Source organism: Takifugu flavidus, chromosome 4 (genome assembly GCF_003711565.1).
Source record: "Takifugu flavidus isolate HTHZ2018 chromosome 4, ASM371156v2, whole genome shotgun sequence".
Lineage (NCBI taxonomy): Eukaryota > Metazoa > Chordata > Actinopteri > Tetraodontiformes > Tetraodontidae > Takifugu > Takifugu flavidus.
In genome coordinates this window covers 2,092,052-2,106,249 of record NC_079523.1, presented here as the reverse complement: position 1 = coordinate 2,106,249, position 14,198 = coordinate 2,092,052, and the positions used below count along the sequence as shown (strand labels likewise).

Genomic DNA, 14,198 nt, shown 5'->3' with positions numbered 1-14,198 from the left:
CTAAAAAAAGAAAAGATTTGAAGGTGTGGGGAGAGCCAGTGGTACCGAGGTCACGGGGACAGCTTTAGGGAAATGGCTGAATCAGTGAGTCTAAAACAGCAGGCTGAACAACGTGCACATAGCTTTAGCTGAAATGTGCAATAAAACAATACTGAAGGTCTAATGGCATCTAATTTAAACATCAAATTGTCTGTCTGCCTTCTCATAGCCGACAAAAAGTGTCCCTGTTCCCAAAAAAGTGCGTTATTCAAATGAGTGGGGTAGATTTGAGAGTTAAATCAACACTGTTGAGAGGACCCTCACAGGCGGGGGGAGAAGCTGTCCACTTAGCTAAATTGAGGCGTAGAAATGAGGTACTTTTGATCTACTGAGATCACTTGAACAGGGAACAGTGTGATCGTAGAAGTGAAGGTGCTTTCTGGGAGGGTTACGACGTGCAGCATTCACTCTGGCTTCATTTATTTTCACAGCTAGTCACATTTTACAGGTTGCTAATTTTAACAAGATGTTTAAAGGAAGCTGGTTTCTCCTTTATCTCTGCCGCTGGATCGTGATTCATGTTTAACCAACCTGACTCGCACATTGTCAGTTTATTTGATCTACGGTTGGCATCCAGTTTGTGACTAAATTATCTGCTTTTTCTTCTTCAATGCTGCAAATTCAGGTAGCTGGAACATTTGGTCCATTTGGACCAATGGACAAAATACCAATTTTGAATCTTAAAAAAAATCTGGCCACCCAAAATGACAAGAGCTTTTTAGTTCCACCATTGACTTTCATCTGGAACCACGATAGGAGGTTAGATAAAAGGACCCGATCCCCTCCAAAATATGCGCCTATAGAACAAAGTGGGAGAGAACAAGAGACATCTGAGGTACTGCTTTTTTTTATGTCTTTTTGGCATTATTTTTTGGCAGAGATCAAAGCTGTCGTGGTTTGTGAAGTGGCGGTGTGGCCCTCACTGAAGCCACTGTCCAGATCCCAGATGTGGCCTCACTCGTGCTAAAAGCATCCTGCCATGGCGGTGAAACCAAAGACTGCCCACACCTTTTTAGACTCTAGTGGACAAAAAAAGAAGCATTGTTGTGTTCAGGTGCACCAAAGACACGGCTGTGGGAGGGGCTTAAAAACACACCTTCTTGTGTGCGCGACGCTCGTTTGTGTGCCCTTTTCCCACAGAAAGCCTTGGTTAACAATGATTAATGGCATCAGAACAATAACCGTGATGTCTGATCTAAAACCATTAGCATAAATTACTGCAAACTGGGGCTGAGATGATGCTGATTAGGCCCTTGCTCATAGCAGAGACATTTGAGCTTTGTGAATGCCAGCACAGCTTAAGCTACACGCATATGGCTGTCTGACAGGGAAACGTGGAATTCACCCACGACCCCTTGATTAAAACATGGTTGCTAAGGATGTCATGAATATATGACTTTAAAATCTAAACTGAGAGCCGTGCTATCGTGCTATGCTCTGCGTTCCCTAAATTTCATCTCAAATCAAGCTTTAGAATTTGTTTCATGTTGCTAACAGCCAAATTTATCTAATTAATGTATTCCATATGTAATATTCAGCAGGCAGCATAGTAGCTCGGCACTTTTCTTCTGCAAATTCACACAGAAACTCCCCCAGTAAACACTTTTTACAGTATATTCTCAAGGTTATTCTTTGAAACTGGATGCATTCCAACTCCTGGAGCATCCCCCCCTCTGTGTCACAAACTTTTGATGGATGATGCTACTCCTCGAAAGGGCTGTGGCTGTCTACCCCCCAAGGCAAGGATAACTGATGGGCAGTGGGTGCTCCCACTCAATACTCGCTGCCCTTGATTAGTATGTCCATTGATTCCATATCAGTGATTATGTAAAAGCTGCGCTACCATAATTCATACTGATGAATAGGCGGCGTACTCGATAACTGAATTACAGCGTGGAGGCTACGTGCAGGTATTGTTCAGGACGCACTGCTTTAGATGCAGTGATGAGTGCAAAATTGAATTTCTCATCTGGTGGGGGGGGGGGGGGGGGGGGTTACACTTTTTTGAGGAATAACAAAAACCTGCTCAGATGAATTCTTGCATGACCGGCTGAATGTGTGCCATCCATCCACCATTGTTGCACTAAAACCATGTGAAAGTGCTCTGAAAGATGAGCTCACACCTTGAGGAGGAGTCATATCATCTGAATGATGACATCTGAATTTTGTTTGACACTTGGGTCAATGTGCATGCGCAAACAAGGGCTCTAAGTGTAGCAAAGCACGAGCTAACAAGCTACGTTGTGTTGTTCAATGCACATCAACATAGAGTGTAAGAACCCTCAATACATTTCTAAATAAATATAATAGGGTGATCATTTTGACGTGGTCGTTTCATAAGTAGCTCACATGCTGAAATAATTTGAGCACCCCTGATCCAAGTGGAACCATCGGTTTCTGACCAGCCGTTTGGTGTTGTTTGGTCAGATTGAGAGAAAATCCCAAGATCCTATTTTACCTTAATGAAGTGTGGTATCAGCCAGCTGTGGCTGTGTGATCTGTCTGGGCTCTTTATTCCCTGGATGGGTCGTCCCTTTTGTTCATAGGCAGATAATCGAGACGCTCCAACAGAGAGACCTATAAGCCTCACGCCCATTGGAAGAGAGCCTCTATTAAAGTGATATTTAAGGTCAAACTCTAAATTGTGCTGTAAACTTGCCCCGTTTTAGTCAATGAGATTTAAAAATATAGATGGCGATTCACATTTTCCACACACTTAAACAGGTGGCTGGATAAACTTTCTTTCATCAAATGAAACGATCAATTAAATGCCTTTCAGCCTGGTTATTGTTACTGAATCACTTTTATTGGATCACAAATAAAGAGAACTGGCTTAACGGGGCAATTACTTCAGGATCTGCCACTGACTTTGGTTGCATAACAGATTTTATTACTCATTAAGAAACTTTTTATGGTTAAATAATGGTTAATCACTTACCCAATGCATATGTTACCGAGGCTGCCCCATTTGTAGCAAATGGCAAAATCATTCCTGGCTATAAAACCTTTTTTTCTTTTATTCTGAATAATTTTCTGTTCCATTAATACAACATAATTAGGAGCTGTCAGAATAACCTCAAGTGCTTCAAAAATGATCTTGAGGTAAAAACGTAGTCGAATGGCGGGAATGCATTTAACGCCAAAAGGTTCTGTTCTAGACGTTCGGCTTCTGCTGCTGCGTGCTGCATTAAATGAAGCATGCAAGAGCAGAATATCTCTGGCTGCCTGGAGGAGAAACACCATGTTCCTGCCTTAAATTTCAGAATTACATGACACCCTCTAGTAGCACCACCAGTTGACCTTTAAATTATTCTCTTGAACCTTCATCAGTCAGTCATGCTTTGGAGTTAATTAAGATCTACCGAGTGTAATAAAGAAGATAGATGACACTCGGCCATCACACCTTGTCACATCCTGATGCCGTGACAACTGAGAGCTGTTAAGGTCAGAGCCCAACAATTGATGGAGCTGCCATCCCATCATAGTGGAAATCCACCACATGATTGTGCATTGACTTTTCCCTGGACCGAGGGACGACGCAGCAGCGACAGGCCTGGTCCCTGTGTGCTTCCCGCTCAGGATCTGGTCCGAGCAAGAGATCGCTCACACGCTTTGAACGTCATCAGCATGCCGATACACAAACTGGAACACGCCACACGTACTATCGACGTCCTGTTCCTCCAGCAAACGCAATCGATCGGGCGCATCAAAATCGGACAATTTTTCATCTGATTGTCTCGACAAGAAAAACTTGGGAATCTGTAAACCGATGATGTCATCTCTTAACTTTGTTCATTCTGGTTCCCTTGAAAGCTGGAGAAACGAGGAGCTTTTGTTCTAATGAAAGTGCTCAGCTGGTGGAGGCAGCAGACCTGCAGATTGAAAAGTCAAACACACAAAGTAACACTCTGAAGTGTCACTTGGTATAAATATTTAGTTTGCGCTGGCTGAGAATCCGTGTTTGCTTCAGTTTCACTGAATTATTTAAATGTGTGAACTGTTTCTTTTGCCACACTTTGGGGCCATTATACACCTCAAGGTGCACTCCAAGGTATGCGGGTGAGTTGGAGATGGACTAAAGTCGATCCCAACAACATACGTCTTGGAGGTGTAGATTCAAGGCCGTTTAAATGTTCCATGGTAGTTTTTAATCAACAATGTGAGAGTGAGCTAAAGTTTGGAGCATTTCCAGAGTGGGTTGTTGCGCAGCATAATTCTACATGCTTCTTTCACTTGTTTGACTCTGGTGATTTATGCTAGCAGCTATTCAGATGCGGGTAGTTTTGCAGAGAAATGTTTAGATGTTCAATGCTTTCAAGTAAAACCTGCTGTTTTTTTTTTCCTTTAAAAAAAGAGAAGTTAGCCTGGAGAGTGGTAAGAAATAGAGACTTACATGCAAAGGTTAGACTGGCCTCTCGGCTGACGATGGTCCCGAAAGAGTTGGAGGCGAGGCACTGATACGTTCCAGCATCTTGGTCTTTGTTCAGGCGGCTGATTCGAAGATTGCCTCCAGAAAGGATGTAGTGAGATCCATACTTGCTGCTGATTTCTGTGCCATTAAGTTTCCACCTAAAAAGAATAGGAATAGAATTATATTAATTTCACTTTCTTCCATTTTGTTGAAGCCTTCCAAATGGGAAGGAAAATAACTTGAGTCTAAATGTGATTACATTTAAATGGAGCTAAATAAAAGCTAGAGCGAGTTCAGGACTCGCACCTCCAGGTCAGCGTTAATGGAGGCAGCAGCAAACCATCAGGGTGTCACGAACCTGACTGCACGAGAATAGATACCGTTGCAGGCCATCCGTCTTGCCAGACGCCAGTCAAAGCGCATAAAAATGCTGCTTAATCACGAGGATGCAACAATTAAAGATAATGCGTGCAACCTCGCCCCCACACTTGTGTATTCTGGACCGGCCCGCTTGATTGGTGTTGGTGCGAGGTGGAATCAACGAGGAGTGAAATCCACTTAAATCACGCCGCACAGATGAACCTTGTTAGACAAATAGGCAACGGGTGACTTCAGTCAGGACGAAATGAACAACAACAGGCTTTGGACGCTGTTATTTATCATCATTTAGCATGAGAGCAGCGAGATGTTCTGCACAAAGAAGCAAAAAACAACGTAAAGCCGAGGGTCCAAAGTAATTTAGTGGCCGAGCATTATTCCGAGAAGTTGTGCGTTTCGTTGGCTCTAGAATTTTCTCAGGATGACTTCAGGTTCAGGGAAACAAAGCATTGTTTCTTTTGGAAAAGAAAGGAGCTTTCAAGTGAATAAATGGGCTTTGCTAAAGCCTCTTCGTACAGTAGACAGAGGTTGTGCAAAGCTGCTGCTCTGTGCTTCTATCCCAACTCCCCCTTTGTGCCAGTCTGCTGCCTGTGAGGCACAAGAACATTTAGGAGAAAATACCAGCAGCATTTTTTAAAATGAATACTGTCATTTTATCTCAGTATACTCTGGAGACAATTGTTTATCGTGTGGCAGTAAATGAGCTCAGTTTTGTGACACTGGCACGGGCGGCTTTCGATATTTAATACACACGTAGGAGCTGATTACATGAAATACGATGTCAGGATGTCTTCCTCACCCGCCTACCCCTGCTGAAGTGTGTCATGTGCAGCAGATTCTTTGTGGGTTGAGCACTACAGCATTCAGTGCGTCTCTAAAGATTTTCTCTTTTAATAGACAAACGTATAGCACAATAGCCCGTCTTCGGCTCACTTATAAGTAAGTGCATGCTCTCCAGAGCCTTATTACTACACACAATAGAGAGGGCCGAGTCTCGAAAGGGCCTGGAGGGCCGAGTCTCGAAAGGACGACAGCAGCAATTCATTCAGAGCAGAAGTGGAACAAACAAAAAAATCAACGCCTATATTTTGCACCCAAAGGGCGAAACGGACAAGGAGAAGCCGCGATAATGGCGATTAAAACTCCAGTCAGGCCCACATATTATCAGTGGTTCTTTAACATCACTGAAGGCAGCATCCCTTTTTAAAATGGGTGACAGCATAAATGTCCATGTCTTTCTAAAATCTACCTCATTATCTCCAATAATGGGCAACCCAGTCCTACGGGGGCCATGATCCAGCCGGGTCTTCTGACCTACCGGGTTGCCAAAGCTCACACCTCCAATAGCAAAAGTGGTTGGCGGGAAGGAAGGAAAACCTGGCTGGATCATGGAAGGACAGGGAAGGACAGGGTTGCCATCCGCGTTCTACATCATTAAAGGCGGGTCGACTAATGATACTGAGCTCCAGCTGCTGTTTTATGAGCAAGTGCCTTTCCTCCATGAAAACGGTTGTCATTTTAAGCCCACAGTCAAGGACTTTAAAGCCAGAATGTGACGGACGTCAGTGAAAGCGCAGCAGACAAAATGAGATTAGCTCAGAAATGTCGATGGGAAACTTTCAGCTCTGTCACTGGAAATGCTGCCTGAGCCGCAGATTCCATCAAACACACAAACTTGTACTTATCATTTCTGCTTAGAATGATTTATGCTGCACGGAGGCAGCCACAGTCGTCCCATTTGTTAGACACATGCGCTGTATAATCATGGAACAACAGGCCATGTACATGTGGCGTAATACACACCATCTGGCTCCTGCAGCTGTGAATATGAGAGGATTTACTCCTTATTTCCAGCTCTTTCATTTGTAGAAAAACACACGACACAAAGTTTCCAGGCGTTAGACCTAGGTGAGCTTCTCCCAGTCTGATGCTAATTTGCACAGAACCCTTCATCTTCTCCGAGTAAGAACGTTAATATCGCCGCAATGCCAGTCGGGTTCTTCTTCTCCCTGTGGCTCTTTTTAGTGTAATCACATTAAGAAAAAAGGCTGAGAGATGAGGTGTTTCAGTGGAACTTTCAGTGGTAAGTTAAAAGTGGTCAGCACTTTGTGTCAAAGGGCCGTCAGCCAGCTCCGTACGCCACCGACTCCACTTACATGAAAGCATATAGACGTATATGATATCAGAGGTGGTGCCTCCAATGATGAGACGCTTCAGTGCAGCCTGAGAGGCTGCAGTGACCCAGACCTGATCTCAGCAGCACTGTCAGATCATTCACGCAGTAGAAACGAGGAGTCAAGCCATTAGGAGTCATTAGTTTTGACGCATTGAGTAAGATTTTATTTTCAAAAATGATGGGTTGTAATGTACTAAAAAAAACAAACAGCTTCGACGCCTTTAATTTGGGAGCAGATGACACCGAGTCGAGCTCCATCTGTCGATTTGCAGCCGTCTGACCCACAATTAACCAGCCTCCAAAGTGATGAAGCCGTAGTTTGTTGCCTTTAATGTACATTTAGAGACGGCAGTAAGGCAGCTCGGTCCATTATGTGTTTGTCCGAAGCCTCCCAGTCAGTCAAACACAGCTATCCACTGCTGTGCAGCACACGTTTGGGAGATGAAAGCTGTAGCTTCGGACAAAGGTTTCCAAGATTAGCAGGCGATTCCTGGCCTGCAGATACGCTGCAACACCCTCCTACAGCTGGGAGCAAAATCCAGAATTCAAGTTAAACATTCCTGTGATCCTAATCAGCTCAGGCTCACTTTGTGAGGATCAACAAATCTTTGCTAAAGCTCAAAACGACAGACAAGAAAAAGTCCTCTCTTGTTGCTGCGTGAAGAGACAAAACCAGAGCAGCTTCATTCAGTGTGGATACGCGAGGATCCAGATTCTCGTTACACTTGAGAGCCAGGACAGCGGTTCCAGCAGTCATGTGTCCAGAATTTGAAAAAAAAAAAAAATCCAAATCAGTGTCGGTTGAGCAGCTTCTGGCTCTGCCAGATAAGAAACTTTCAGGGTTGTGGGTTTGGAACTGATCTGTCAGGCAGGCTGTTTGGATTAAACACAGTGACATCAGAGGAACATTGTGTCATCGGTGGCGCTTTAGTCAGAAACAGCCCAGATAACCGCAAATCCAGACTTTTTAATCTCACTTTATCCAAATTACAGCGGTCAGCTTTCTAACATGTATTTCTCCTGTTGTGAAAAGTATAAAAGGGCAAATATAAATCAAGAAATGGAGAATAAATGGATAAAAAAATGCTTTTTTTAAAATAATTTGAAATATTTCCTGAAGCCATAAAAAACACGAATGAGTGATATTTAAGTGTGACTGTATCTCCACATGTGCTTGGAATGATCTCACATCGCATAAAGGGAGCCTTTTTTATTTTTGGTCAATCTTTATCGTCAGCATGTACTTTTTTTGTTCTCCGTTCATGTTACATGGAAACCATGGCTACATAGAAAGCAATTACCAGCTTTAGGAACGTAGGAACGAGGAGGAAGCTTCTTATTTATTTTAAGTTTACTCTGCGTGTCATTTTGAAGAGTTATATATATTTCCTGTGTTGTCCTTCAGGCCCTGAAATTAATATTTGGACTGTTTTTATTTCATCAGATTGACTGTGCAGGCCATGTTCATGAGGCGTAATACATGTGGGTTCACACACTCACCGGTAGCTGGGAGGGGGGCTTCCCTGGGCCTCGCAGCTGAACACCACCTCCTTGTTCCTCTCCAGGGTCTCTACAGGATACACAATGCTGCCAGGCTGCTTGGTGAATACAGGACTCTGCAGGACGCTGCTCCCTGGGGGACAACAGGACACATGTACACTCAGACACCTCCCTGTTTGTCAAACGGTCCCTTAGATAAAGGCAGGAAAGAAGCTTGGACAGGCAAAGACAAATTACATCAATTTGAGCCGTCTGTCACAACAGAGACGAGAGTCATTTGGAGTAAGATGTGTTTAAAAGCCATTTAGGTGGTAACAGGATATAGAGCCTGATTTACCTAAACCAATTATCTGGAAAAATGCCTTCATTTACTGCTGTCAAGGTGTCTTTATTTGTTTATCTATGTGGCCACTGCTGGTAGGATTATGTGTCTTTGCAGAGATGTAATCTATTGGTTTTGTTTAGTTGGATCTTTTTGTAGTGAACGACACAAGAGCGGTCTCCATTACACCATTAAGGGTCCATTAATGCAGCGCGCATGTGAGCATGGTGGCGTGAGCGAGGATCAGCAAAGCTCTGAGGGACAGCGACGCTCGCTCAGTCTTAAGCTGCCTGTCCGCCCTGATTGTGTAAAAGTTCGACAGATTCACTGAAAAATGAACCAGGTTATTGCAGGAAACTATTTGGTTTCAGAAGTTTCACCCAGCTTCTATTTTCTTCTTCAGAAGGTTTCCCCTGTGAAAAATCCAGATGAAACAAACGCTCGTGGCCCTCCACTGTGGATTACCCGCCTGCAGAGATGGCAGCCATCTGTCACAGAGGCCGACAGTCAACATGTGGAGCGATGGAGGGAGGAACAGCGTCCAGTCCTGCCCAACACAATCACCGACGTGCTGCGGCGTTGAGGGCGGACACACCCACCCACCATCAAATGGTGGATTTGGGCTTCTCAACCTTTAATGAATAAACGCGACAGAATAAAGGAATCAAAGAACCAGAGCTTTGATGTTTGGGGTGAGCTTTTGATGAGAATAGCTGCTATTTTGATCTTAAGCACACTTACGTTCTCAAGCATTTATTGCACTTGTCAAGACAGACTAATATTAAAGCAACACGTTCTCGCTGCGTATTGACAGCGGGGGCCACAGGTGCACACAACAACACAGACAGAGTAACACAAAACTCATTAATGAGTAACAGAGTTGCTCCTGACACGGCTCATCATGCTACGGCTGCATTCCATATATAATAAATGTGTAAAACCTGATGGCTGGAGGTGACCTCCTTATCAACAGCCCACAATTCAAATCAGCTGTCTCGTTTTCAGAAGAGCAGAAACTAAATTTGCTAACCAGCCTTTTAAAAAAAATATCTACTTAGTTATATTTACTAGAAAAAAAGAGAGAAATTATGTTATGGAATTTGGCAAATAAAACCCCACTTTTTATCAGAAGGGACTCTAAAATACTCGAATAAAAGCAAATGAGCATAAAAAGCATTAATTCACAACTGTCAAAACAACAACAATGAACAAAACTACTGTTTTCAAAGAAGAAAGAATCTTTTCTACCCATTAAAGATGAATATGTGTAATAACCAGATCATCAATCTGCCGTATTTTGCAGGACATATCAGTAAAAATCACTGATATGACCAGTCTGTTTATTGGTTAAATGCCAAATTCAATACATCATGTGCTAAACGAACATTAGGAAATGAAACGCTCATTCCTTTGAACTTTAAGACGCAGTTGTGCTACAGCAGTTATCACTCAGGAGATGCGCGCCGCGGTCAGCGAGCGCGTCCTTTAATCATTTGTAGCGACTGCCATTAGAAGCTTCAGAGAGAACGCCGAACGTGCGCCAGCGAAGATGGTAGACGGTCGTCAAAGCTTCTGAAGGAGCGCCTTGCTGCTCCGCTCACTGTCAAGCTGTTGAATCAAGCTGACCTCAGGGACACTTTAAGGCTCGTTTTAGTTTGACTGGAAGGATTTCAAGGATCAGAGCAGTAAACAGACAGCCGTCTTGAGTAAATATGCTGCATTACATCATCGCTACTTCCTCCTTGAATTCCTCTCTGCAATGAAATGAATATTTTTCCGATATTGGGAGGGGGAGGGGCTGTCGAGCACTTTAATAGAAGGCCCGTTTGTGCTCCTGAATGCTGATAAAGGCCTCCTTATGCCAACGCGATTTGTTTGTTCGTCACCAAAGTTCTGTTCCAACAGGTTTTCTGTTCCGCCAAACGCGCAAACACTGTTTATTCTTGGATCGTCTTTGGTGTTGCTGCTGTTTCACTTTGAGATTTGGAGGAAGCAAACTAAATATTACCTCATATTACTCCTGGGGCTAAGCCTCAGCCTTTTTCCAGCAGCAAACTTTCCTCCTATGCTCTTCGGAGGAAGCTGTTTTGCATCTCCTCATGCAGGAGCTCGGTGCTGAGCTGATGAGAAGTAGGTCAACATTGAAATATTATGTTCCTCTTACGCTCAGGTGCGCTTACCAGTTCTCCCAGCAGGCCTCCCGCACCTGCAGTACGCCAGTTCCCATGACCTGAATCCTCAGTTTGTGGCTCTCTGGGAGAAACATGTCAACCCAACAGCAGCCTGTGGGAAAACCTGCAGACTTCTGGAAGTCTGTCACCTGCATTATTCTGAAAGTCCAGATCTCTACGTTGTAAACGGGATGGAAATTTTGCTCCTCTGTTCTCTTCTCATGGTCACGTTGGACAATTTAGCATCAAAATAACTAAATCTAAACTCTTGGATCTGAAGTCATGCTGCATTATGGGATGTGGGGTGGCTTTTCGATACATTCTGACAACTTGTTAGTCATTATTTTCAGCCATTATCAAGTCTTTCCTGACACCAGCACATATGTGTTGAATCATAAGATAAAATGTAACAGTGAATCCATAATTTTTTACACCACTGGCACCAACACGTGCACAGAGATGAACGCGTGCCATCAGATCCAAATGCAGCTAATTAGAAGGCTCAAATATGATGCCCTAATCCAGCACGGGCTGCTGGGATTAATGTCAACCATGTCACCATCAAACAGCAATTCAGAATATGTCGGCGGTGATCTTTGGGGGGCTGAAAGGAGATATTTTTGAATATACTATCCTCTCTCTCTCCCTTACACAGACTACAAAGGAGTGGATTATCTGCTCTGAAATGGTTCAGACTTGGCTGTCCTTTCAGCCTGACCTGTTTGGAGTGGTTCCTCCACTCGTGCACTATTCTGAGAATGGACGTCTCAGGACATCGCCGTGAGTTCATCGTGTGCAAATTGTCCGGTCGCCGGCTGGTTTCGTGGGTATCGCCTAGATTTTCACAGGATTAGAATTAAGATTTGAAGGAATTTCTGAAATACGAGTTCAGCATTCCACAAAATGACTAAAGTTAAATATAATGAAAGAGAGGATGGAAGGTCTGAATGAATTTGTGACCCATAATTACGATGCCTTTGGAGACCATAACTAAGAAGACACTGCCCAGCACTGGCTCGACCCAGCTTAACCCGCTTCCTTACACTAAACAGCGGGAGACAGAAAGTTGCAGAATGTGGAAACTTCGCTCAACATTGATCAATAATTTAGGCTTTCATGCAGAAGGGAACATCTGTATACCAACATTGTGCTTTCTGATAGCCGTAATTCACCTTTACAAAAGATACAGCAATTATCACATCCACAGAAATGGGTCTCTATGGTAACCGCGCCAAAGATTTAAGTGAACGATAATTGAAAGTGAAACTTTAATTATGTTCACATGCTCACCGTTTGCCGGATTACTATTAACAAACGGGCCCCTGGTTGGAAACAGATATCACGCCTGCTGGGATGCGGGAAACCGGTACCTGAAGTTCAGGCTCTCCAACACGGCCCGTCTCAGAAACATCTCACATGAGTTCTAATCCAAACACCCAATTATGTCTGGTTCAAAAAAGGACGCAGACATTTAAAAGCTGATGTAAAGTCCAGTCATGGTCGCTCTGCAGCCTCATTCTGAGGGTGGCATAAATAATTTATGTCTCGGGTTCTGCTCTGTCTCAAAACTCCCTGCGAGAAATGGCAACCTCCCCCATGCTCGTCCACACTAAGTGTGGCTGCAGACAACAAATAGGTGACGGTCTGATTCCGCTCCAAATGGCCATGAATAAAACATTTATCGATATGCATATCAAAAGACAAGAATTGACAAAGAAGTATGCAGCCGAACAAAGCTGCCGGGCCTGTGAAAAGAGACGTATGGAGCGAACCCACTCGAAATCTCTAACATGGCAATTAGCCACAGCTTGGTTCAGAGGCCGCGTGGGGACGGCCGCTCCTTTTATCCCGACATAATTGCTCCTCTGGAGAAAAAAACAGGTGAGCACACCCGGAGCCCTCTGCGTCAGGTAAGCTTGACAAGCTCTTCAGTTTGATGGGATACAGCTGAGCTTCCACTGATACCGTCATCAAGCAGCCCTCGACACTAATGAAAGCTTTGAGAAATAAGGAACAGCAGACTATAAAAACAAGGAAACCCCCGAGCCCCGAGGTCAGATGGAACGTTCCAAGGTCATGATGCAAGTTAGCAACGGTGTTCCATTTGGCCTTCCTGAGGCAGTGGTCTGGATTAAATAATCGAGTCCATTTAATGTGGGGGAGCTCCTCTAACAAGCACATAATGAAGTGGGAACAGCTGGAGGTGTGTTTGAAACAGACCCTGGGCCACGGGTGCAGGCTCTGTTTAACATCGGGCTTTGGCTGGCCCGGCTCCGTGGGGCTCACCACAGGCTGCTCACCCGCCGGAATGACAGGGGTCAGTCTTCATACTGTCACAGTAAAATGGCCTGGAGGCTTCGGGACAGCAGCGCCAGAGGAGACCTTGATTTATAGGCCATCTGACATGCACATCAGCCAAGGAAAGGCCTTTTGTGTACATCTGCCATGTTCATGGAGAGGCTTCACCAATGTGTCAGGCTCTGCGGAAGCTTCTCCACGAATGCTGCTGCTCTCACAGCAGATGCTACCTGCTCTCTTACTAATTCAACAGCGTAAAAAAGGAACCGTGCAGGCAAGGTTTTCTGCATTGCAGGTTTGTTTCAGCAAACCTTTCAGCATACTGGGGTGAAAAATCCACATTTTAACATCCTTAAACCTTCCATGCGGCGTTTTGTTAATCTGGTTATCCCTAAATAGAAATTGTAGGGACGTTATGTTTCCTGTTTTAACCATATGCTAACTAGCAGCATAAGCCTTTTAGCGGCTGTAAAGTGTAATAACAGCAAATGCAGATTTCACAAGCACTGGGGGTTGATTTTATTTGCTTCGAATGTCCTTTAAGTGACATTGCTGCTCCTGATGACCACATGTCTGACACTTTCTGCAGGCCTGCCAACAGTGAGTCATTTTCACTGACTCGCCAACATGTACAACTCTCCATTTTCTCTCTGGAGGGGCACACGATATAACCCGAGCTATTTATTATATACATATTTATTTGGTTAATGAACATGAGTTCACGTGTTCCTTTGCTAATTACCGTAAAATTAGTGTGCACAGGGAATCATTTGCTGTTCCACGTTATTATTTAGGTCTTCCTAATTTATCCACTGGCTCAGTTTCTCGCTGTAGCTTAATGCCACCACCTGTACAAAAGCTCTCAGCTGTGAACGTAATTAATTCCATGTCATCATACGACTT

General features: G+C 44.1%; 2 protein-coding genes across 3 annotated transcripts in view; both read right to left on the bottom strand.

Annotated features, from left to right (window-relative positions):
• The window catches only part of LOC130524644 (bactericidal permeability-increasing protein-like), a 166,954-nt gene that overhangs the window by 99,966 nt on the left and 52,790 nt on the right, over nt 1-14,198 (bottom strand). The window lies entirely within an intron of this gene.
• cntn4 (contactin 4) overlaps nt 1-14,198 on the bottom strand; it is a 78,100-nt gene that overhangs the window by 47,767 nt on the left and 16,135 nt on the right. For both annotated transcript variants that reach the window (XM_057030934.1, XM_057030935.1), the window contains exons 3-4: nt 8,505-8,637; nt 4,433-4,608 (exon numbers count right to left, since the gene is read on the bottom strand). In XM_057030934.1, the coding sequence (XP_056886914.1) occupies nt 4,433-4,608; nt 8,505-8,637 (309 nt within the window). The remainder of the gene's footprint in view (nt 1-4,432; nt 4,609-8,504; nt 8,638-14,198) is intronic.